At 46.9% G+C, this 25,419-nt stretch overlaps 1 protein-coding gene across 6 annotated transcripts in view; it reads right to left on the reverse strand.

The window, feature by feature from the left end:
* The window catches only part of PDCD11 (programmed cell death 11), a 53,039-nt gene that overhangs the window by 19,767 nt on the left and 7,853 nt on the right, over positions 1-25,419 (reverse strand). For all 6 annotated transcript variants that reach the window (XM_003904212.4, XM_009215288.3, XM_017944287.3 and 3 more), the window contains 16 exons: positions 24,443-24,604; positions 21,748-21,871; positions 21,056-21,237; positions 17,810-17,917; positions 14,000-14,206; positions 13,229-13,353; positions 12,989-13,049; positions 12,173-12,319; positions 10,586-10,837; positions 9,370-9,510; positions 8,652-8,846; positions 7,554-7,724; positions 5,686-5,905; positions 4,125-4,274; positions 3,604-3,719; positions 1,729-2,270 (listed from right to left, as the gene is read on the reverse strand). In XM_003904212.4, coding sequence (XP_003904261.2) covers positions 1,729-2,270; positions 3,604-3,719; positions 4,125-4,274; positions 5,686-5,905; positions 7,554-7,724; positions 8,652-8,846; positions 9,370-9,510; positions 10,586-10,837; positions 12,173-12,319; positions 12,989-13,049; positions 13,229-13,353; positions 14,000-14,206; positions 17,810-17,917; positions 21,056-21,237; positions 21,748-21,871; positions 24,443-24,604 — 2,903 coding nt within the window. The remainder of the gene's footprint in view (positions 1-1,728; positions 2,271-3,603; positions 3,720-4,124; positions 4,275-5,685; positions 5,906-7,553; positions 7,725-8,651; positions 8,847-9,369; positions 9,511-10,585; positions 10,838-12,172; positions 12,320-12,988; positions 13,050-13,228; positions 13,354-13,999; positions 14,207-17,809; positions 17,918-21,055; positions 21,238-21,747; positions 21,872-24,442; positions 24,605-25,419) is intronic.

Below are 25,419 nucleotides of genomic sequence, written 5' to 3' on the forward strand. Positions count from 1 at the left end.
CATGCCCGGCTAATTTTTATTTTTATTTTTTGTAGAGATGGGGTCTCACCATGTTGCCCAGGCAGGTCTTGAACTCCTGGGCTCAAGTTTTCCACCTCCCTCATCATCCCAAAGTGCTGAGATTACAGGGTTCAGCCACTACACCCAGCCTCATCCGATTTTTTTTTTTTTTGAGACAGAGTCTCACTCTCTTGCCCAGGCTGGAGTGCAATGGCATGATCTCAGCTCACTACAACCTCCGCCTCCCGGGTTCAAGTGATTCTCCTGCCTCAGCCTCCCGAGTAGCTGGGACTATGGGCACTGTGCCCGGCTAGTTTTTGATTTTTCAGTAGAAGGGGTTTCACCATATTGGTCAGGCTGGTCTCGAACTCCTGGCCTCAGGTGATCCACCAGCCTCACAAAGTGCTGGAATTACAGGCGTGAGCCACTGTGCCTGGCCTGATCTTTTAGGACTGTCATATCAGATCCTGAAAACAATTTTCCTTACAGTCTATATACTCCAATTCTTTCGTTCTAAAAATAAGGAAACTGAGGTCTTTATTTAGAGGATAAATGACTTACTGAAGACCTCACAGTTGGCTACTGAAATTAATATGCAAATTATTGGCCAGACTTTGAATTCTTCTTTTGCTGTTCTTGTTATAGCAGTAATTTCTGCTACAGTAACATGTGGCACAAGATTTAAAGCAAATGAGGATAATTAAGGTGGGATGTGGAGAATGGATTATGACAACTGCAGATGTATACAGCACAGTAACCGAGGCAGGCAACTCACTAGGCAAAGAACAGACTACACATTCTCTCTTTCAGTCTTCACCATGGCCCTACAAGGTAGTCGCTACCATGATTCTCACGTTACATATTAAGAAAATAGGCCAGGCGCGGTGGCTCACACCTATAATCCCAGCACTTTGGGCGGCCGAGGTGGGTGGATCATGTCAGGAGATTGAGACCATCCTGGCTAACACGGTGAAACCCCGTCTCTACTAAAAATACAAAAATTTAGTTGAGCGTGGTGATGGGCGCCTGTAGTCCCAGCTACTCGGGAGGCTGAGGCAGGAGAATGGCATGAACCTGGGAGATGGAGTTTGCAGTGAGCCAAGATCGTGCCACTGCACTCCAGCCTGGGTGACAGCGAGACTCTGTTTCAAAAAAAAAAAAAAAAAAGTAAGAAAATAAAATTTGGAGTCAAGTAGCTACTGCCACATGGTCACAGTTAATCTAGAATTCAAACCCAGGTTTGACTCCGAACCCGTTCTTAACAACCACACCATATATTCCACATTTTTAAAAAGAATCATGCACTGTAATCCCAGCACTTTGGGAGGCAGAGGTGGGCGGATCACAAGGTCAGGAGATGGAGACCATCCTGGCTAACACGGTGAAACCCTATCTCTATTAAAAACACAAAAAGTTAGCCGGACATGGTGGCAGGTGCCTGTAGTCCCAGCTACTTGGGAGGCTGAGACAGGAGAATGGCATGAACCCGGGAGGCGGAGCTTGCAGTGAGCCAAGATCACGCCACTGCACTCCAGTCTGGGCAATAGAGCAAGACTCCGTCTCAAAAAAAAAAAAAAAATCATGCAAAACAATTCTTTGGTGAATGCCTTTTGTTAACTAAAAGAGAATCTGACTTACATGCAACTTTTTGGAGCCCGCCTACTTTCCCAGTCCTCCCTCAACAACAATCTCCCCTCGAAGTCAGGCCACCCCCGTGAGCCTCCATACTTGAATGTCTTCATGTCTCGCCCACCAATCACTCGGGCAGTGACCGTCTTCCCAACCTTCAGTTTGGTAGTAGGAGAGATGCCCTCTGGAACATCATCTAGAATGTGGGAGGCATGGATACAGCCAATGATGCCATCTTCCAGAGTCACAACCACATGGGTGGGCTTAATGGACTTGACAGTCCCTGTCACCATGTCCCCGATGGAGAGGGTGTGCTTCTTTACGGTTCCTACAGTCAGAGCTGGATCCACTTCTTCATCCTCATCAACTGTCTCAGAGTCCTTCCGGGTCGGCCTCATGGTCCTCTTGGCAGCCGGCCCCTCCACAGCCAAAAGAAGGCCAGTCACTCCTGGTTCTGTGGTCTTGAGGGTTAGGGAGACACCCTGTCCCACCTGCAACTTCTCTGAGTCAAAGCGGAAGGTGTCGTTGAGGTGAGAGGTAAGGGAGAAAGCTGCCAGGTGGCCAGTCTCTACCAAGGAGGCAATGGCAAACGACTTCTCCAAGTGCTGCACAATCGCCTGGTGTTCGCTGCCTTTCCTCAGCTAGAAGAGAGAAAAGCAACCATCCCTGCTTTCCTGTTTACACAGCATGGTCACTCACTCATGGCCCCACTGGGCAGGGTATAGCTAAGGAAACCCTCTGGGGTCCCAAGGCTAGGGAACCCAAGGCTGGTCTGAGCTGGAACAGACTAGCCTTCACTCCCTGGACCTAGCTTTCTCTCCTGTACACTAAACTCATGGGGCTGCCTCTGAATTACCTTGGCTTGGTTTTGTTTTGCTTTCAACTTAAATTGCAAGACCCTATCCTAGATCTACTAAATCTGAATTTTACAAGTTATTGAGATAATTCTGATGCACAGCCTTGCAACCTCTAACAGCTCTCTCAGCTTACAGACATTGTGGTTCCTGACTCTGTCCTGCAGCTCCCCATCCCCAATTTAATCACTCTTCCACCCAAGCAATGAATAGAGTCATTACTGAGAGCTTATTGTGTGCAAGGCACCTAACCTCTCTTTCCTCAGAATCCAAATTGTGCTCATGCTCTTGTATGCCCGTTTCCCTCAGGTGATAAAACGGTACAGGGTCCTGCTAGAAAACTGAATGAGAGGTTAGTATTGCTCTCCATTCTCTCTCTGTCTGTTCTAAACTATTAATACTGTAAGCAACTAGAAATTAAGGATTGTATCTATACTGCACCATACTCTATGCAACTAGGTGCCTAATAAGTGCTTTAGACGATAATCAAATACATTCATCACCCAGAGAAAAATAATAATTTTGAGATTTCCCTCAAACCCATTCTTATGTCACACACAAGTGTCCAGAAGACAAGGCAGATGAGGGTGTGGACGCACAGCCTGGAGATCTGAACTGCCCACAGACATGCTGTTCGGCTCATGCCAAACTTATTTTAAAAAAATAAGTTTCCAACATTTTCAGCTTTTATTTCAAATAAAAATCCAAATTCTGCCTTCTCTTAAAAATCAAGCAGCAGTAGCCCCAGATATTCCCAACTGGCAACAATTGGGCAGGACTGAACAGTCTCAGCCCCATGCGGGCTGGGCATGCACTCCCGAGCTTGTCAGAGTCCCAGGCCAGCCACTCCCTACCCACACAGCCAGCTCCACTCCTGCACTATTTATTTGTTTGGCCCTAAAGATGGAGTGCCCATGTAACTTATCACCAGAACCAGAATAGAAATCAGCACTATGAACCACACCAGGATGAGAGGTCTAAACCGGGGGTGTCCTGGATCCATCCAGACATAGGGCTACCCTCACTACAGGCATCTGAGTTGGAATTCCTGAACTGGAAGTGTGGGGTTGAAGGGTACATCATGTGAAACCACGAAAATGGAAGTCAGAAGCAAGCTTACCTTTTTAGCTTTTCTATTCACCAAGTTCTGGTGAAGGGAAACGTGCACTTCCAACTTCAAAAGATCAACATTTAAGATCACAACCTTTTTTTTCTGCCCAGATTCCACCTCCTGCCCTGCAGTGCAGAACCACAGTGTGATTATCCTTCTGGAACAGGGTGAAGGGAGAGCAGCACCTCTCACGTGTAGTTGCTACCCCTTAGATCCAAGAAAGCAGAGAGGACACACGTCCTGGGTCCATGCGGGCCATAATTAGGGAAACCAAGGGTCTATCGCCCATAGTTCAAGCTCAGTTGGGCCTTAATTTACGTAACCTAATATATAAAAATCTAGATCTACCCTATTGTAACAATTAAAGGATTCGTACCTAAGCCTCTGCATTCACTCAAGGTAGGCATGCCAAAAATCTCTACGGAATCAACTCATCTACCCTAAGTATTTAGAAATTCTATATCCAGGAGAGGGAGCAATGGACAAAGGGTCCTCCCACCAACCACAATGGGTAAGACAGAAGCACTCACCCGCGCGATGGTATCTGCTGGCTCTCAGGACCAGGTCGGGCACCGGACCCCCACTGAATACCACAGAGCCATCTTCCAACACCTCCTGCACCACTAGGTCAAGGAACATTCCTGGGGTCATCTCAGCCAGCGTCTGGATCAACACAGAGTCTGCCAGAGACCCGAAGGAAACACGGATTAGTACCATGAAACAACACTCTCACTGTTCTTTTCCTCTGGCAGTGTGCTGTCACCATGGAGGACAGTAGAGCACTGGAACCACTGACAAAGTAAAATCACTTTTTGCAAAAATGTTCAGTATCCACAAAAACTCTTGTCACAGGCAGACAGACCTAAGCCCCTTGCTAATCCTACCTGACCATAATTCAAGGGAGTAGCCAACAAATACCAGGAAGACAGGCTTTCCTTCGGTTTCTGAATTTTCACTGTCCCCTCTCAAGCCTCCTGCTATGAAATTCCATTAAAGTTACAACAATCCGGCCGGGCACGGTGGCTCACGCCTGTAATCCCTGCACTTTGGGAGGCCGAGATGGGCGGATCACGAGGTCAGGAGATCGAGACCATCCTGGCTAACATGGTGAAACCCCGTCTCTACTAAAAAAAATACAAAAAACTAGCCGGGCGCGGTGGCGGGCGCCTGTCGTCCCAGCTACTCGGGAGGCTGAGGCAGGAGAATGGCGTAAACCCGGGAGGCGGAGCTTGCAGTGAGCTGAGATCCGGACACTGCACTTCAGCCTGGGCGACAGAGCAAGACTCCGTCTCAAAAAAAAAAAAAAAAGAAAAAAAAAAAGTTACAACAATCCCACACAATGGTTCAAAGTCTAAGAGGGTCAGAATAATAACCCCTTACAAAGCCTGGCAGGTCCCAGTTCCATTTCATCTGCTGAATAAAGGAATGAAAGGTGAAAAGGTGAGTGAATTCACAACAAATGCAAATATAAAGCCACAGAACTAAGGGAAACTTTGACTCTGGACTGGCAGTGGGGAGAAGGGGACATCTAGGATGCTCGTAATGGCCTTTATCTTAAAGGGGTGTAATATAAACATTGATTAAGCTGCACACGTAGTAACTATGCACTATGGCCGGGCGCAGCGGCTCACACCTGTAATCCCAGCACTTTGGGAGGCCAGGGCGGGTGGATCACGTGAGGTCAGGACTTTGAGACCAGCCTGGCCAACATGGCAAAACCCTGTCTTCTCTAAAAATACAAAAATTAGCCAGGCATGGTGGCAGGTGCCTGTAATCCCAGCTACTCCAGAGGCTGAGGAAGGAAAATCGCTTGAACCTAGGAGGTGGAAGTTGCAGTGAGCCAAGATCACGCTACCGTACCCCAGCCCAGGTGACAGAGTGAGACTTGGCCTCGATAATAATAATAATAATAATAATAATGTGTACTTTATGCAGGTCATACTTCCATTAAAAAAAAAAGTTAACCAAAAAAATTTTTTCTTATGTTCTGGGAAGCCCAGCAACTCACCTAACAACAGGTGTAATTTACAACACATACTCCCACCCCTGGCCTGCCTCCCCTGCCCCACAGGTGCCCCACAGGTGCCCCACCTCGGTTGCTCATGAGGCTGCGCACACCCTGCAGCTCCTCCAGGCACTGACTCAGGAGGAGGAGGCTGGTGGTAGCCAAGTCCCCCAGAGCACAGTCCGACAGCCGCAGTGACAGCAGCATTCGCTGCTTCTCCTCATCCACATTGGTCACCTTTGCTGCTACTGTCTGGCCCTCAACAAAGTGGTCACTTGTGGAGGTTACAAATTTGTCACTCATGATCTGAAGAGAAGAACAGGCAGGAGATGAGAAGAGGAAAGGTCTTCATTAAGACAACCCACTTGACGTCCGCAGAAAGGGGGATGTGAGTGGGGGGAAATGGGGCCCAGGAAGCTCCCCCAAGCCCTCTCTGAACACAGCTCTACTCCCCTTCCATAAAAACAAAGCCTCCGGATTGGCTGGGAGCGGTGGCTCACGCCTGTAATCCCAGCACTCTGGGAGGCTGAGGCGAGTGAATCACGAGGTCAGGAGTTCCAGACCAGCCTGACCAACATGCTGAAACCCCGACTCTATTAATAATACAAAAATTAGCCAGGAGTGGTGGCACGCACCTGCAATCCCAGCTACTTGGGAGGCTGGGGCAGGGGAATCACTTGAATCTGGGAGGCGGACGTTGCAGTGAGCGGAGATTGCACCACTGCACTCCAGCCTGGGCGACAGAGTGAGACTCCATCTCAAAAAAAAAAAACAAAAAACAAACAAACAAAAAAACCAGAGCCTCCAGGAGAGGGCACTCGGGCAAGAAGGCACATTCACGGCAAGCCAGGCAGACACCAGGGCTGTCCTCACCCCAACAACCCACGGGAACCCTCTGCCCCTCACTGGGCTTGTTTCAGGGGCCCTCCCCTCTGCTACCATTTTAAAAATGTTTCTGGCAGGGGATGCAAATGAGATTTTCCCAGGCAAAACACCAGGGAGACAGGCCTACAGAGGGGAAGAAATACTGATGAACGATCTGCGGCAGCAATCAGCTGCACGCCATTTGCTCAACTGTCTTCCATGACTTTGGTGAGTCCCATCCCCGCCCAGGCCTCAGCTGACATGCCGGGTACACTAGGAGGCTCCGCTAGGGGACTGCTGGGATTGTTCCCACCTGAAAAGTGCATGGGAACTTGGGGGTGGGGGGCGGGTAATAATTTCAAGGACATTCTGGTCCCTTAACACCTGAAAAACCTCAGAAGTCTGCAAAACCTGTACTCAGTAGCTCAGGATGATCAATTTCCCTGTCTAAATGTGCTGAGAATAAAAACAAGTGCAGTCATCTTCACACTGGAGACCAAGGCCTTCAATGTGTAGTGTGGAGTGGGAAAGGAGTCCTTCCTCCAGATGGTCACACAGCTGGGCAAGAGGAACATGGGCCAAAAGCTCAGCTGCACTCACCCCTCCCAGGTGCCTTTATGTCACACACACCTTAAGTGGTGTCCCTGAAAATCTTTCAAAAGAGTAAAGTATCCTTGGCCGGGTGTGGCAGCTCACACCTGTAATCACAGCAGTTTGGAAGGCCAAGGCGGGTGGATCACTTAAGGTCAGGAGTTCAAGACCAGCCTGGCCAACATGGTAAAACCCTGTCTCTACCATTCAAAAAAAAAAGCTGGGCATGTTGGTGGGTGCCTGTAATACCAGCTACTTGGAAGGCTGAAGCAGGAAAATCGCTTGAACCCAGGAGGCGGAGGTTACAGTGAGTAGAGATCACACCACTGCAATCCAGCCTGGGAGACAGAACGACACTGTCTCAAAAAAATAATAAATAAATAATAAGAAGAAGAATGAAATACAAAAAATAAAAAAAAGAATATTCCTCCCCACCCGCCCTCAGGTTCTGTGACCTTGTATTTCTCCTCAAAGCCCTTGTACATGGAGTTGAACTTACAGCTTTTGGGGCCAGTCCGCTAAGACCTGAGGGGAACTGGATGAACACGCCATAGTCCTTGATGCTCTTCACAAAACCAATGAGCAGCATTCCAGGATGAATTTCTGAGAAGTTCTTGGGATCCTGGCCACCTTCTACTGTGGAGACCAAGGCCGGCTTCCTGCAAAGAAGCTAGTGGTACTTCATCAAGGAATGTTCCAGAAAGGGCAGATGAAATGTCCATCTCTCCCATCTCTTTTCTCCACAGAGAAAGACAGAACTGCAGGCTGACCTCTGCTCCTACAGCAATTCTCTAAGTGTGCAGACCAGCAGCATCAACATTGCCTGAAACCTGGGAGAAATGCAAGTTCGCAAGCACCACCCAGACCTACTGAATTAGAAACTTTGGTGTGACTCAGCCATCTGCATGGCCCAACTGCACACTACAGCTGAGAATCACGGTTTTATTCCATTCCCGATTCACTAATCTGCAGATTACTAGAGGAGACCAAAAAGGGATGGCTCATCCCCCTGGTCTGACAGCTGGATCAGCCATCACACAATCCTCTACTACTCCCTCTTCACACTGATGAACTCATTTTCCCTCTTCTGCCCGTTTTTACTCCAAGGAGAATGAACTTTACATTCTGTGAGCAGAAGCTCCTTCAAAGAACCTATGCAAAGACCAAAGGGAATATTCCTGAGCCTATAGCCCTGGGGGGAGAAGGCACATAGTGAAAAAAAAAGAGGAAAGGGGGACAGACGCCACCGTATTAATTGTTCTAATCCAAGGGGCAAGCATTGAAAGCCCCCAAAAAGCTAGATGTGCTCCCAAGCAGCCCACTGGGCCTCCTTCTCCAGCCCCCTAAAGTCCCCCTCTCTATGACCTTTCAGGCTACTCCACCCTGACCAACAGCATCTGCTGGCAGCACTTACTCAGGCCTGCTCTTACTTTCCACAGCACAGGCTTCGTCACTGGTTTGGTTTTGTGGAGGTATTTCTGAGGTCAAATAGCTGTCTTTTCCCCATGGGGTTTCTAACTAATTTCCCCAGAATTTCCCATCCAAGCGCCCATGACCCCCCACCTTCCTCTGTTCCACAGATACCAGTCAAGGATACAACATGCCCCTCGCTCTGGCTCAGACACAGGACTCGGTGAAGGATGTCACCTGCCTGGAGCCAATGATGTAACAATGGGCCGTTGGCAACGTGGTCCGACAGATGAGATGTGGGGAGGAAAGCACGGATGTTGTGCGGCAGGACAGCCACCTCCAGCCCATCTTTGGTCTTCTCTAAAACCTTCACATCTACCAACTACCCAGGGAAGAGAAAGACAAAAATAGCACTTGTCATGAACAGAGAACAACCTGGTCTGGATCAGGCAGGGCTTGGAGGCATCAAACTCCGGCACCAAGGATCTCTAAGAGGCAGCTTTCTTCCAAACACCACTCACCACCCCAACTACCCAGCATGCATGCACGGGCACATGCATGAGGACTCATGTGTGGACCCATCACACTCCTCTCTCAAGTCCCTCCACAGAGCCCCAGGAAAGCCAGAACTGCAGGTTGGCCCTAGGGACCCAAGAGGAAAGAGGTCAGCAGCCCACTGCTGAAAAGCCTCACTGTAACAGGACTTTCATGGACAGCTTCCATTTGTTCTGACACACAGGAAGGAATGCATATGACGTCCTCTCTCAAGAACCCCTCTAGCCCCAAAATCTTACCGAGTTACCTCTATCTTTCTGCTTCATGGGTTCCAATACACCACGTGTTAGTGGTGCCCTGCTCTCTGCCACTGTAACATAAAAAAAGCTTGTCCAGAAAAGTCCAGGTACCTGCCCAATGTTAATGGCTTTTCCTTTCTTCTGACTGTGTCCTGCAGGCTCTTTCTTTGGCTCTGGATCACTTGACAGCTTGAAGGATAAGAGCATCCTCTCTTTGGATGGCTCACAGTTCAACACAGCAACCTTCACCACCTGGCAAGAAACCACACAGGCTTGGCCAACTCCTCCCAGCAGGCCTTGCAGGCCCTGCAGCATGCCCTCCACTAGTGCTGCAGAGGCCTTGAGAGATCTACCAAGCCTTTGGATCAGATCAGAAGGTGGTGAAAAGAAGAAATGCACTGAGAACTACACAATCTCCCAGGGCAGGCTTTGGGATAAACAGAAGACATAAATAACTTTTTTTGTACCATCCAAGTCTTAAAAATTATTTTTCTCTCTGAGGTGATGGAGATGATAATTACCCTGGTTTGATCATTACATATTGTAAGCATGTATTGAAATATCACATGGTGGCCAGGCTTAGTGGCTCAGGCCTGTAATTCCAGCACTTTGAAAGGCCAAGGTGGGCTGATTGCTTGAAGCCAGGAGTTCGAGACCAGCCTGGCCAAAACGGCGAAATCCCATCTCTACTAAAACTACAAAAATTAGCTGGGTGTGCCGGCACATGCCTGTAGTCCCAGCTACTTGGGAGGCTGAAGCTCGAGAATCGCTTGAGCCTGGGAGGTGGAGGCTGCAGTGAGCTGAGATCACGCCATTGCACTCCAGCCTGGGTGACAGAGGGAAACTCTGTCTTGAAAAAAATAAAAAAGAAAAGAAAAAAAAAGAAATATCACATTGTACCCCATAAATATGTACAATTATTATCTATCCATTTAAAGTCGTTTAAAGGCATAAAAAAGTGTTTTTCCTAGTGATACCAAGACTCACTAGTTTTACAGCACTGCCCCCGTGTGGTGACAGTGACCTCACAACAATTTCTGATACGAGAGGCACAGGTTTATTACAGGTAAAGACTGACCTCTTCCATGCGTGCCTGAGACCCATCAGCTTGTCAGCTTCTGCTGAACCCGCCGAGGCTTTCTCCCTGTTCTGTTCCCCGTCTCCTCCATTTAGCCGGCTCATACCCACTGCCCCATGTGCTCTCTTCCTCAGCCTCTTAAAGGCAGCCCTACTACTCTTAAAGGCAGCCCTACTACTTACTGCTCCTTCATATTTGTGTTTGTGGGGTCACCAAGGGTAGAGGGGACCTGTCTAGGGGAAGGGTTACCTGGCCAGTGTAAAAAACTCTCTCCGGGTCAGGGATATACTCGGTACTGAGCTCATGCTTGGGCACCAGTCCCTGCACATTGTTGTAGAACTTCACAATGCAGCCATAGTCCTTGACCCTGATGATGAAGCCATGTGTCTGCAGACCAGGCTTGGCATCGGCATAGCAGGTAATGACAGGTAGTTTGGACTCAACCAGGGTTTTTTTCAGGGTCATCATCAGCTTCTTGGCTTCAGGGTCACAAAGCAAAACCTAGGGGAGGGACATAGGCTGTCAAGTTATCTGTTACCATGAGAGCCACTGAGCTGGTCCCTGCAACCTCTTAAACCCAAAAGCCATGGGGCCATTCCCCAAGAACCTGCTATAGCTTTTCCTCTAATCAACTCAGTGGCAGATTCTTCTTGCTTCCTGCTGTATGACAATCTGCAGCATACAAATCACTATTTCAAATGTAATTGCTCCCATAAATCGCTGCACACTACCCTCTCCTGACCATGAAGCAACATTCCCGGCACCTCTGTGGAGTCTTGGTTACACTAACTTCTACACCATCTTGGCTCCTTCCTAGTGGGCTTTGCATCTAGTCTAACAGAACCAATGATGAACCAATTTACCACCTTAGTACTGCTGTTTATTAGCTATCAAATAAGATGGAGATGCAACTGTCTTTCACCCCCTCAGAAGGTCATCTCCTTAAAGACAGAAAAACTCTGTTTAACTCTTGATCCCACTACTGTAAAATTTTGCACCAATGGGCAATCATTACCTCCGCTGAGTCAATAATGATGAAATAAAATGAATACAGGAAAATCTGATATGCTAAGTGCCTGCTCATGGAGCACTCCGTGTGCATCATCATACTGAAGCTTCACAACTCTATGAGGCTTTCCGTGGGATTCGAGCCTTTGTCGTAACTCACCCATGTTTTCGCAGCTTTGCTAGGGCTATCTCTGTGCCTGGAACACACCCTTTGCTCTCCCCAATCTCCCAAATCCTACCTATCCTTTCTAGTTCAAGTGCTACCTCTGCCAGAAATCTAGAAAACGTTATTGTCATACAGAGCTGACATTCAAAAACTGGTTCTGCCGTTTATTAGCTGTGTGACTCTGGGCAAGACAGTTGGCTTTCCTAAGCTTTAATTTTCCCACCTGCAAAATGAAAATAATAGTACTTAATTGTTAGGGTCGTTTCAAGGATTAAATGAAATAATGCCTGTCACATGCCTAGCATAGAAACTGGCACAGAATACCTGTTAGTGGCAGTCGCTATTGATAACGTCAACAATTCTGGCTGCTCCAGCCCACCCTCGCCTCCCCTTTCTCAGGTGTGACCACAGCACAGCACCTGCACCAAGCCACATGGCAAAAGATCACAGGCTGGCTTGCTCTCTCTTCATGTATGAATATTTTAACTCCCAATTATACTACACAAAACAGGGACTCACTTTTCTCTTCCCAATGCCAGGTACAGTACTAGACACACTACAGACATTACACACTCAATTTGTGGAAAAAGGCAGAAACTTCAGTTGAGAACTGCTCTCTTCCCATCTAGCCAAAATCCCAAGAGACCCTTCAGGAGGCTTACCCGGCACTTGACCTCATCCCCAATGTGGTACTTCTTCTCTGGATTCTTCATCAGGATGTCAGCCAGGTGCATGGGAGGTACCAGGCCCCTCATCTGCTCGCCCACCTTCACCAGCATCCCATATGACTTTATGGTTAGCACTATACCCTAGAGTCCAAAGATAAGCTGCCTCAATGTCTCAAGAATGGCCTTTCCCCCACCTCTTACAAGGCATGTCACACCTCCCCTTCACAGCCACCTTCCTGGGCTAACTGTGCCTGTTATTCCAGATGGCATATAGGTGAAGCACACACCCCAACCTGAGCTGGATTATTTCATCAGCTTTATTTGTGGGAGCCTTCACATCTTTCTGTGTGAGCATGTGCTTTCTGTGTGCCTTAAAATACATTCCCCAAAGAAAGGGACTATGTCAAGGTGTCCTAAGGAATAAACTCTACATATAAAGGGAGCTGCTCGATTAGAACCAAATGGTTGGAGAGGACAGGTATCTGGAACTGGCTTCTCACTAATATTCCAGGAAGCTCAATAATCACAGGACTAACTTTTGATCTGGTCTACTAACTACCATCAAATCCCAAATCTCAGGATTTATGATCTACTGCCATTGTGTAGCTGGGTGGTGCTAGTAAGATCTTACCTTGAAATTAATTACGAGTTACCCAAAGAAAAAGAAAGAAATTCTAGTCAGCAGGCAAAGGTAAGGAAAATGACATTCAATGTGTTAACATGAGGACTAACGAGCTGACAGTCACCTGTATGTGAACTAAGGAACGCCTGAAACTGAGGGAGTACCTAATTATATGCTTGAGGTCTTACCTTTACCACTGCCCCAGGTTCGATGTCATGATATCTAAGGTACTGAGCTTCAATAATAGATCTAGGACAAAGAGAAAACACAAAATTAAATAAACTGGGGCAGAGGTTGCCTAAAATTCAGGGCTACCACAGTCACGCTGGCAAGAAAGAAAACCCTCACCAAGCACAGCCAGGAGAAACGGAATATGAACATGTACAGGTGCACATCTCTACACCCCTACCTGTTAATGACAGACTTACGTTCGTAGAGAGAGCAAGGCCAGTTCATCCATTTGGCTGTAGTCAATAATTCTACACTTGTGAGTGTTCCCTGGCTTGAAGGCCTCAGGATTGAAGACATTCTTAGAATCAGAGAGATGGTTGAGCTGCAAAGTACCAAGTGATTGAGGACAAGCCAGAGACAATAGGTCTGAGCCAATGAGACCTTACAGCCCATAGAGAGGACTCAACACTAATCATGTACCATAAAAACAGTACTTTGATTGCCGGGTTAAGTAATTCTTCACACTAAAAAACTGCTCTTTATCATCACAGAATTTCAGGAAGGTCAGAGAAAGTCCAGAACATAGATCAGTCAACTGTGCCTAGTGCCGGTTTTAGTAAATAGAAGTTGTATTGGAATACAGCCATCCGTTCATTTACGTACTGTCTATGGCTGCTTTCAAGCCATAACAACAGCATTGAACAATTAGGACAGAGACCACCACAGGGCTCACAGCCTAAAGTATTTATGACCTAGCCCTTTAAGAAAAACTCTGCTGGGCCCTGGTCTGGATCCTAACTCATCCTTACACTTAACCATTAACCAAGTATCAGATATGGCAAGCTGGTTCTAAGGCATCCTAACACAGTCAACAGACATTGTTCTAATCACTATGAACAGGAATTAGAACTGCAATATCCAGAAATTCTAAACTAGCATCAAGGGATGAAAGAAGCAGAAACGGCCCCCTGTGCTCCAAAAGTCCTTCCAGTGATAAGATCCCTGACCAAACAAAGAGGCCTCCTTACCCGGGCATACGCCAGAACCCCATCCTTCAGCCTGAAGGTGGCCCCAGCCTTTTTGAAAAAGCCCTGGACAGGAACATCATCCAGCACCGTTCCAAGGTTCTGGCAAGAGAGTCGGGTGAGTGGGCGTCCAGGCTGTAGGAAGATGGGGCGCAGGCTCAGGCGCACAACTCTGGTTCGAGGATGGACGCAGAGGATGCAAGCCCTCACCTAGACAAAAGGAAAGGCAGGGTGAGCAGGAGGAGGCACACAGGAGCACCCTAGAGCAGACCTTCCAGGCATCAAGCCTCTCCACATGCTAACCAGGTATGTGAGTACTCACATCCTTAGTAGGTAAGTACTCAAACTGGCTTCCATACTCAAGCAGCATGCAACAAAGTCAAAATGTCCCATAGGGACGATGTCTGACTAAATCAAAACTTACTCAAGCCAGTTATAGTGGCTCACACTGATAATCCCAGCACTTTGGGATACCGAGGCAGGTGGATCACTTGAGCTCAGGAGTCAGAGACCAGCCTGCGCACATAGTGAAACCCTATCTCAACAAAAAATACAAAAATTTGGCCGGGGATCATGGCTCATGCCTGTAATCCCAGCATTTTGGGAGTCTGAGGTGGGCAGATCACTTGAGATCAGGAGTTTGAGATAGCCCAGCCAACATGGCGAAACCTCATCTCTAGATTTAAAAAACAAAGTTAGGCTGGAAGCGGTGGCTCATGCCTGTAATCCCAGCTCTTTGGGAGGCCAACGCAGGCGGATCACGAGGTCAGGAGATCAAGGCCATCCTGGCTAACACAGTGAAACCCCGTCTCTACTAAAAATACAAAAAAAGACCCAGCAGTGAGCTGGGTGTGGTGGCAGGCGCCTGTAATCCCAGCTACTCAAAAGGCTGAAGCAGGAGAATCGCTTGAACCCAGGAGGCGGAGGCTGCAGTAAGCTGAGATAGCGCCACTGCACTCCAGCCTGGGCGACAGAGCAAGACTCTGTCTCCAAAAAAAAAAAAAAATAGCCGGGCATGGTGGCACGTACTTGTACTTCCAGCTACTCAGGAGGCTGAGGCACAAGAATCACTTGAAATGGGAGGCAGACGTTGCAGTGAGCCAAGACTGTGCCACTGCACTCCAGCCTGGGTGACGAAGTGAGACTTAGTCTCAAAAAAAAAAAAGAAAAAAAAAAAAATTAGTCAAGCACGGTGGCGTGCACCATTTGGGAGGCTGAAGCAGGAGAATCACCTGAGTGAGCCCAGGAGGTCAAGGCTGCAGTGAGTGATGATCACGCCACTGCACTCCAGCCTGGGTGACAGAGTGAGACCCTGTCTCAAAAAATAATAATAAAATAAATACACAAAAATTAGCAGGAAAGTTTACTCAAGTCCCCTCAACACCAAGGAGCTAATATATCTGTAATACAACAGAAACCATGTACTAGTGTCACTACATCCAAGGCTCCTCTGAAACTAACAGAAAAAGCCTGATCTCTTCATGACATTAAAACATGTAAAATGTCTCAATTCCACACACGAATGATTATAGGGAGAAAAAAATTACTAAAAAGAGGTTTAGGAAAATATTAACAGTATTATCACTAGGTAGTATAAAACCCTAGTTTCACTTTAAAAAAAAAAAATTCTCAGCTAGTTGCAGTAGCTCAAGCCTATAATCCCAGCACTGTAGGAGGCCTAGGCAGGAGGATCATTTGAGCCCAGGTGTTTAAGACCAGCCTGGGCAACACAGCGAGACCCCATCTCTACAAAAAACAGAAAAAATTAGCTGGCCGTGGTGGCATGCATCTGTAGTCCCAGCTACTCAGGAGGCTGAGGTGGGAGGATTGCCAGAACCCGGGAGGCTGAGGTTGCAATTAACCGTGATCGTGCCATTGTACTACACTCTGGGCAATAGTGTGTGACTTTGTCTCGAAAAATAAATAAATAAATAAATTCTCTATAGCATACATTACTATTTAAAAAAAGAAATCATTTTAGAATTCTAAAAAATTCTGAATAACATATATTAGGATTTTCTTCCTAAATATCCATGTTCATTGTAGAAAACTTGAATATTTAAATACAAGTGGAGCCAGGTGTTGTGACTCATACCTGTAATCCCAGCACTTCGGGAGGCAAAGATGGGGGACTCCTTGAGCCCAGGAGTTCAAAACCATCCTGGGCAACATGGCGAGACCTTGCCTCTACAATTTTTTTTTTTTGAGACAGAGTCTTGCTCTGTTGCCCAGGCCGGAGTGCAGTGATGCAATCTCGGCTCACTGCAACCTCTGCCTCCCGGGTTCAAGCAATTCTCCTGCCTCAGTCTCCTGAGTAGCTGGGACTACAGGTACACACCACCAGGTCTGGCTAATTTTTTTTTTATTATTTTTAGTACAGACAGAGTTTCACCATGCTGGCCAGGCTGGTTTTGAACTCCTGACCTTGTGATTGTCCCGCCTCGGCCTACCAAAGTGCTGGGATTATAGGCGTGAGCCACCATGCCTGGCCTACGAATTTTTATTTTTTTATTTTTTTATTTTTTTTTTTTTTTTTGAGATGGAGTCTTACTGTGTCGCCCAGGCTGGAGTGCAGTGGCCGGATCTCAGCTCACTGCAAGCTCCGCCTCCCGGGTTCACGCCATTCTCCTGCCTCAGCCTCCCAAGTAGCTGGGACTACAGGCGCCCGCCACCTCACCCGGCTAGTTTTTTGTATTTTTTAGTAGAGACGGGGTTTCACCGTGTTAGCCAGGATGGTCTCGATCTCCTGACCTCGTGATCCGCCCGTCTCGGCCTCCCAAAGTGCTGGGATTACAGGCGTGAGCCACCATGCCTGGCCCACGAATTTTTTTTTAATTAGCCAGGCATCGTGGCAGCATCTGTGGTCCCAACTACTCTGAGGACTGAGATGGGAGGATCAATTGAGCCCAGGGGACTGAAGCTGCAGTGAGCCATGTTTGCGCTACTGCACTCCAGCCTGGGTGACAGAGTGAGACCCTGTCTAAAAAAAAAAGAAAAGAAACGAAAGAAAAGAACAGAACAGAAAAATCACCCAGAGTTCATCACTATTAACACCTGATTGCATAATCTTCCAGTATTTTAACCAGAGGTACTTTTTAAAATATTTTTTCAAAATTGGATCTATACTACTCATAGAACTTTTAAAATCACCTTTTGCTGTTTAAACGTATCTTATTCTCCTATGTTAAATATTCTTCTAAACAACTTTAAATTAGAAAAACAAAAAATTAGTAATACCAAAGGAAAAAAAAAATCAAACTACATGGAAGACTATGAAGTAAAAACTAAAAGTTGCCTCCTTTTCCACCTGCTCCTTCTCTAATTTCAGTTCGGCGCCTGGGAGCTTCTTACTTTCTTTCCATAACTTTTTTTTTTTTTTTTTTTGAAACGGAGTCTCACTCTGTCACCCAGGCTGGATAGAGTGGCACGATCTCAGCTCACTGCAACCTCGGCCTCCCGGGTTCAAGCGATTCTCCTGCCTCACGTCCCTGAGTAGCTGGAACTACAGGTATACACCACCACGTCCGGCTAATTTTTGTATTTTTAGTAGAGACGGGGTTTCACCATGTTGGCCAGGCTGGTCTTGAACTCTTAACCTTAAGTGATCTGCCCACCTCGCCTCCCAAAGTGTTGGGATTACAAGCATATGAGCCACCGCGTCTGGCCTCCATAACACTTTTCATTATTCCTCTCGTCTCCTCTCTGCACACCTGCATGCATGCAGTCCTAGGTCCTCCCTGTAGCTAGCTGTGATACTGGACAGCAAATGGACCACAGTTGGAATCAAGAAAATACAGGTTCAACATTTCTTACTGCCTGATTTGAGAAATATGTTCCAGCTTTCTTGGGATCCAGGTGCATAAAATCAACCATGCCCGTGAAGAATGTGAGGAAGTTTAGTGTAAGGCCAAACGGGGTCACCTAGAAATAAACAGAACAAGTTATGAAAAAAAGTTATTTGAAAGAACGACGAATGTAAGACACTGCTCACAGTAAACACTCAATGCCACATTATCCCTAACTGTGTATCTCTCCTCCCCCAGCTAACTCTTATCAATCTTTTCTTCCTATAAAACTAACCGGCAGAACAATTCCTGCACTGGCTGTTTCCTTCTTAGTAGGCTCACCTCCCTTCCAGCTAAGAGAGGACATCAGTCCTCCCACTCTCTGGGAGTCCTCCATGGAGTGGAAGGAGCTTTGTACGTGTATCCTTGGGGAACTGCCAGCCTGACAACTGGAATTGATTGTTACTTACATACTTGCCCAGTATAGGAAGGTAAAACTCAAAGGCTTGCAAAAGGGAGATACTGACCACAAGCAAGCCAAGTCACCCTACAGAGTCAACAAAAAGCTAAAGTGACAATCCCCTCAAAAGATAGTGATGAGGGAGATGAATGAAATCAGAGAACTAAGTCCTCTCTCTTACCTCCCCACAAAATATGAAACCTATTCTCTAGGAAAACTGTTACCAGAATCAAAAAACAGGAAAAGTGCAAATTCTGAAAATGTCAATTAAATTCTAAATATCACGTAAATATCCAGCCCCTTTCTCGTACTCATTCTCAGGCAGCCAGGCTTAGACCCTCTTGGGTGGAGATTGTCAGATCCTTTCTAGAGAAATCTAACATGCCAGAGAAGACCTATAACAATCACAGTAGGAGGTTGTCCAAATTAAATCTGCTAGTCCTGTTCCTGACAGGAAAGTTAAATAGTCACCAAGAAGCTGGGCGCGGTGGCTCATGCCTACAATCCTAGCACTCTGGGAGGCTGAGGCAGGTGGATCACCTGAGCTCAGGAGTTTGAGACCAGCCTGGCCAACACAGTGAAACCCTGTCTCTATAAAAATACAAAAATTAGCTGGGCGTGGTGGTGGATGCCTGTAGTCCCAGCTACTCGGGAGGCTAACGCAGGAGAATCACTTGAACCTGGATGGTGGAGGTTGCAATGAGCTGAGATCATGCCATCGCACTCCAGCCCGGGTGACAGAGCAAGACTCTGTCTCAAAAAAAATAATAATTATAAAAATTTTAAAAATTTAAAAAACAGTCAACAATCTCACACAGGCACACAGACTTGCTCAGTTTTTTAGCACCTCACTCATAATACAGCAATCTAAACAAAAACTTCCTAGACAATTGGAAGTTAAAGTTGAGAGGCTCTCCCAGGATGCTTCTGGATAATGTGCCACACTAAAACGAGGAAGTAAACCGAAAAAGAAGAACACATGGGACCAAAGAAGGCTCCAATAGAGATAGAGGAGAGAGCAGAAGGGAAGTCCTAGGAAACCGGCTATGCAGGAGCCCTACAGAGCAACTAGTCCATCCTATAGCAGGAGGACATCAAAAAGGGTTCTAGGTGGGAAGAAAAAGAAACCAGTAGTTTACTTAAAGGATTTGAAAGCATGCAGAATTGTAGCGAGATGAAAATAAGTTGAGGGTATAGGAAAAAATACTGATAGGAAAAGAATTTCGCAAATGACAAAAACAAAGCTGACTGCCACCTCCAAGAGAAAAAAAGCTGTTCAAGAAGGTCATAGTAGGCCAGGTGTGGTGGCTCACGCCTGTAATCACAGCATTTGGGGAGGCCCAGACAGGTGGATCACTTGAGGTCAGGAGTTTGACACCAACCTAGCCAACATGGTGAAACCCTGTCTCTACTAAAAACACAAAAATCAGCCAGGTGTGGTAGTGCATGCCTATAGTCCCAGCTACTTGGGAGGTTGAGGCAGGGGTATCGCTTGAACCTGGGAGGCAGAGGCTGCAGTGACCTAAAGGGATCATGCCTGCAATACCAGCCCTGAGCAACAGGCTGAACTGTCTCAAAAAGCGAGGCAGCGGTGGCTCAAGCCTGTAATCTCAGCACTTTGGGAGCTGAGGCAGGCGGATCACAAGATCAGGAGATGAGACCATCCTGGCTAACAGTGGCTCCCGTCTCTACTAAAAAATACAAAAAACTAACCCAGGCCAGTGGGGCCGGGCGCCTGTGGTCCTTCACTCAGGCTGAGGGAGCGGGAAGGAGAATGCGTAAACCGGGCCCGGAGCTTTGCAGTGAGCTGAGATCCGGCCATGCGACCTGGGCGGCAAGAGTGAACTCAGTCTCAAAAAAGAAGTCATGCTAGTATGCTGAAATCACTCACGCCTGTAATCCCAGCACTTTGGGAGGCCAGGGTGGGAGGATGGCTTGAGCTCAGGAATTCAACACCAACCTGGGCAACATAGTAAGACTTCATCTCTACAAAATATATATATATTTTAATGAAAAAAAGAGAGACCTAAATGTTTTCTAGCTTGAAAAAAAGTTAGGCCGGGCGCGGTGGCTCATGCCTGTAATCCCAGCACTTTGGGAGGCCGAGGCGGGTGGATCACAAGGTCAGGAGATCGAGACCACAGTGAAACCCCGTCTCTACTAAAAATACAAAAAATTAGCTGGGCGCGGTGGCGGGCGCCTGTAGTCCCAGCTACTCAGGAGGCTGAGGCAGGAGAATGGCGTGAACCCAGGAGGCGGAGCTTGCAGTGAGCCGAGATCGCGCCACTGCACTCCAACCTGGGGGACAGCGTGAGACTCCGTCTCAAAAAAAAAAAAAAAAAAAAGAAAAAAGTTAAAACTCAATGCCTAAGATTGAAAAATCAAGAGATACCAGCAGAAGCTTATTACTCAGAAATATGGAGAGAAATTTCAAAACATAAGCTAAAAGAGTTAAAGATGGGGGTTATGACGGATAAGTTCTTCATTATAAACCTTTTAATTCCATTTGACCCTTTAGATCAGCACCATCCAACAGAAATACAATGCTAGCCACACATGTAATTTTAAGTTTTCTGGCAATCACATTTTAGAAACTACAAAGAAACAAAAGACATTTTAGTATAGTTTTTTTAACCTAATATATCCAACATATTATCATTTCAACATGTGGCACTGGCCACATCTGAAGTGCTCAATGGGCATAAGTGACTAGTGACTACCCTTATTAGACAGTAGTTTTAGACCATATGCATGTAATATTTTAAAAAGAATTATTTTTGTTTTAAAAAGTAGTAGTAGCAATGAACAGCTTACCTTCTGCACCTGAGCTTTGACCACCAGTCCTGGTAGTAAGTTATTAAGGGTCCAGCTCTGCTCTTCAGTAGCAATGGCAGTAGAAACCTCTGAGTGACCAACAGACAGACTAACAACTCCTCCGTTGCCTTTCACCTTTTCAACGATGCAGTTCAGGTACTGACCCACCTTTAGTTTAGCACCTGAAAGCCCAGATCCAGACCCCAAAAGGAAAAATGTCTCTATGAGAAGGACTTTTAACATGGGCCCAAGTAATACCTGAAGAGACCCATGGCCTACCTGCCCAATTAGCATCGATTACTCCCCACATTCCCAATCTCTAAGGCGCCAACTACAAGAAGGAAATGAAGTTATCCTAATTGATCTGGAATTTAATTACCATACAAAAATATGAACATCTCAACAAGCCAGGAGATTGCTGGTTCAGAAGCCATGGGGGCCCAAATTGCAGTGGAATCTTCCAGGTGAGAAAAACTGACACTGTTTCATCAGATCTTAGTGAGACCCTGCCACTCGCTGGCCCTTCATACATCTTTCCTTTCCTATTAACTAGGATTAAGTGCTGGTTTAACCAAAGCCACAGCACCTTCAGGGTCACCATTCTGTCACGTTACTCATCAAAATGGCACTTAAATATAATCCCCACATGTACCACCTCACCACCAGGTACTGGCCCCTTTTCTTGCCCTCACCTTTGTTCTTCTGTCTGATGTACTCCTGGGCTTTCAGCAGTGGCAGAAAAGCTCTGGTCCCATCAACACCAATGTCCACTAGGTAGCCATGGTCTTCCAGGCTGGATACAGTACCTGTAAGTAGCTGGGGAAGAGAAAGTAGTCCCCAAAGTTCCAATTCAAAGGTAATGGGACACACAACAAACGTTCAAACTTGAATGTTCCTGCCACTAAGCTCCCACTCTGCCACTATCCCACCCCCAGGTTTAACTTTAAGCCACAATCCCACTAGACAGCAGACATCAAATTCAATACTCCCAGGCTTGAAGGATCTGACGGTTGCCAGGCAATGAGGAATGTTTAACACAGCTGAATGATGGAACAATATAGAAGAATCTCTTGCCTCGAGTGCTTTCAAAAGATAGCAGACTTTCGGCTGGGCACGGTGGCTCACGCCTGTAATCCCAGCATTTTGGAAGGCTGAGGCAGACAGATCACTTGAGGTCAGGAGTTTGAGACCAGCCTGGCCAACATGGTGAAATCCCGTCTCTATTAAAAATACAAACATTAGCCAGGCATGGCACCTGTAATCCCTGCCTCAGGAGGCTGAGGCAGAAGAATTGCTTAAACCCAGGAGATGGAGGTTGCAGTGAGAAGAGATCATGCCACTGCACTCCAGCCTGGGCAACAGAGTGAGATTGTCCTTCATAAAAAAAGATAGCAGACTTTTACGTTATGCAAAGAGAGATGAACTGCTCGACCCTGCAAGGGCGCTCCCAGAACCAGGACTACTGAGAGAATCCAGTACTACCCTTCTAACTGTCATAGTATGTCTCTTCTGAGCACCTCCAACACATTAAAAAAATACTGCTGGCAGGGCGTGGTGGCTCATGCCGGTAATCCCAGCACTTTGGGAGGCCGAGGCGGGTGGATCACCTGAGGTGAGGAGTTCAAAACCAACCTGGACAACATGGTGAAACCCCGTCTCTCCTAAAAATAAAAAAAATTAGTCGGGTGTGGTGGTACGCGCCTGTAATCCCAGCTACTGGAGAGGCTGAGGCAGGAGAACTGCTTGAACCCAGGAGGTGGAGGTTGCAGTGAGCCAGGATCACACCATTGCACTCCAGCCTGGGCAACAAAGCAAGACTCCATCTCAAAAAAAGAAAAAAAAAAATGCCAATCTCCTTTATATTACAAGGGAAGCAGTGTGGCTCTGAAACTTACTAGCTATTTGGTCTTTGGTAAGTTACTTAAACCTTTCTGAGTCCATTTTTCCAAATGTATAAGGCATAGTATCTACCTGCCTCACAGGGTTGCTGTGAGAATTTCATCAAAGTGCCCAAAACGTCACCTGTCATATGGTAGGCTCTTGACACTTGTCAATTTCCTGCAACTTAACTTACTTTTATTCCCTTTTTATCCAACTAAATCCTACCAAACTTTCTAGGCCTTTCCTAAATCCTACTGCATCTAACCAACATTGCAAAGATCATATTGATCTCTGTCCTCTTAATTACAAGAGTACTTACATTATCCATATGAGTGTAAGTTTACCCTTTTGTACCTACTAGACTTGAAGGCTCTGAGCCAGGACTAACATCTCCTGAATCTCCACAGGACTGAACATAAAGTAGTGAGATATCCACTAATACAGCTGATAGACTAACTTCGCTGACTACCCCGTCACCTGCTCTCAGACAGCAGCTTTCAAGCATTCTGTACAAATGCCAGAAGCCTTGGTAAAAGACCGAATGTGCAAGGAAGTTTCAGTAAGTAAGGCACTATGAGGAACTCCTCACCATCACCAAGTCCCCTGCTAAGGCTTCCAGGAGGCATTTTTCTTTTTTTTTTATTTTATTTTTATTTATTTATTTATTTATTTATTTTTTGAGACGGAGTCTTGCTCTGTCACCCAGGCTGGAGTGCAGTGGCCGGATCTCGGCTCACTGCAAGCTCCGCCTCCCGGGTTCACGCCATTCTCCTGCCTCAGCCTCCCGAGTAGCTGGGACTACAGGCACCCGCCACATCACCCGGCTAGTTTTTTGTAATTTTTAGTAGAGACGGGGTTTCACCGTGTTAGCCAGGATGGTCTCGATCTCCTGACCTTGTGATCCGCCCGTCTCGGCCTCCCAAAGTGCTGGGATTACAGGCTTGAGCCACCGCGCCCGGCCCCAGGAGGCATTTTTCTTTGCCACCAGTGAAATTTGGACTTGCTTAGCCAGGCACGGTGGCTCACACCTGTAATTCCAGCACTTTGGGAGACCGAAGTTGGGAGTTCGACACCAGCCTGACCAACATGGAGAAACTCAGTCTCTACTAAAAATATAAAATTACCTGGGCGTGGTGACGCATGCCTGTAATCCCAGCTACTCAGGAGGCTGAGGCAGGAGAATCGCTTGAACCCAGGAGGTGGAGGTTGTGGTGAGCCAAGATCACACCCTTGCTCTCCAGCCTGGGCAACAACAGCGAAACTCCGACTCAAAACAAAAGAAATTTGGACTTGATTTCTCTTTTCTCTTCTCCAATGTAATGATTAGGTTCAAGTTTTCAATGTCCATTACGTATCCAAAGAACCCAAGAGACCTTCCTTCCAGAAAAAGACCCACTCCTATGTGTAACAGTTAAGCTGAGAGTAAAAGGTGGCCTAGACCATGCTCCCTAGGAGGCAGGGAGAAGGCACACTGCCCACTCCTCCTCCCTGACCCTAGATACCTACCATGCCAGGCTTCAGGGCCTCAGCACTCAGCACTCTGTTGACATTTTTGGGGTTCAGAGACAGCTTGACACTCTTCTTACCCCTGTCTGTGATGCCCAGACTGCTCACCACACATCTTACCAGCATTCCAGGTGAGAAAAGTTCAGGCAAGTGAAGTAGGTCCTGCATAACACAAATGAGAAAGACCTGATACACACCCTTCTTCTGAACCAAAACTCCATTACCCAGCCTTGGCTCAGTGACTTCTCATCCTCAGACGCCAAAGAACCCAAAAGGTAGGTGAGGAATAACCCCGCATCCACAAAGGAAGTTGGGTCTGTGGCCTAGCCACAGTCTTGAATTTCAGCATAAGGCCTTCAAATATTTCTACATAACTGGCATGTAAAATGACATGTCAAAAGAGTTGTCTACACTTTCTGCCTCTACTTCATCTCTTACTCACTCTTTGGCTCACTGCCATCTGCTTTCCACCCCTCTCACTCCACCACTTTATCTCCCCATAGAACCACCAATGAGTTCCATATTGCTAAATCCAGTGGTCAGTTTTGCAGTCTATCTCTTACATGACCATTAAAAAGCACTTGAGGGTCGGGCGCAGTGGCTCACGCCTGTAATCCCAGCACTTTGGGAGGCCGAGGCGGGCAGATCACCTGAGGTCAGGAGTTTGAGGTCAGCCTGGCCAACATGGTAAAATCCTATCTCTACTAAAAATACAAAAATTAGCTGGGTGTGGTGACGTTTGCCTGAAATCCCAGCTACTCAGGAGGCTGAGGCAGGAGAACTGCTTGAACCTGGGAGTTGGAGGCTGCAGTGAGCTGAGATCATGCCACTGCACTCCAGCCTGGGCGAAAGAGTGAAACTCCATCTCAAAAAAAAAAAAAAAAAAAAAAAATTGTAGGTCAGGCATGGTGGCTCTCATCTATAATCCCAACACTCTGGGAGGCCGAGGCGGGTGGATCATTTGAGGTCAGGAGTTC

This window comes from Papio anubis, chromosome 11 (assembly GCF_008728515.1).
Source record: "Papio anubis isolate 15944 chromosome 11, Panubis1.0, whole genome shotgun sequence".
NCBI lineage: Eukaryota > Metazoa > Chordata > Mammalia > Primates > Cercopithecidae > Papio > Papio anubis.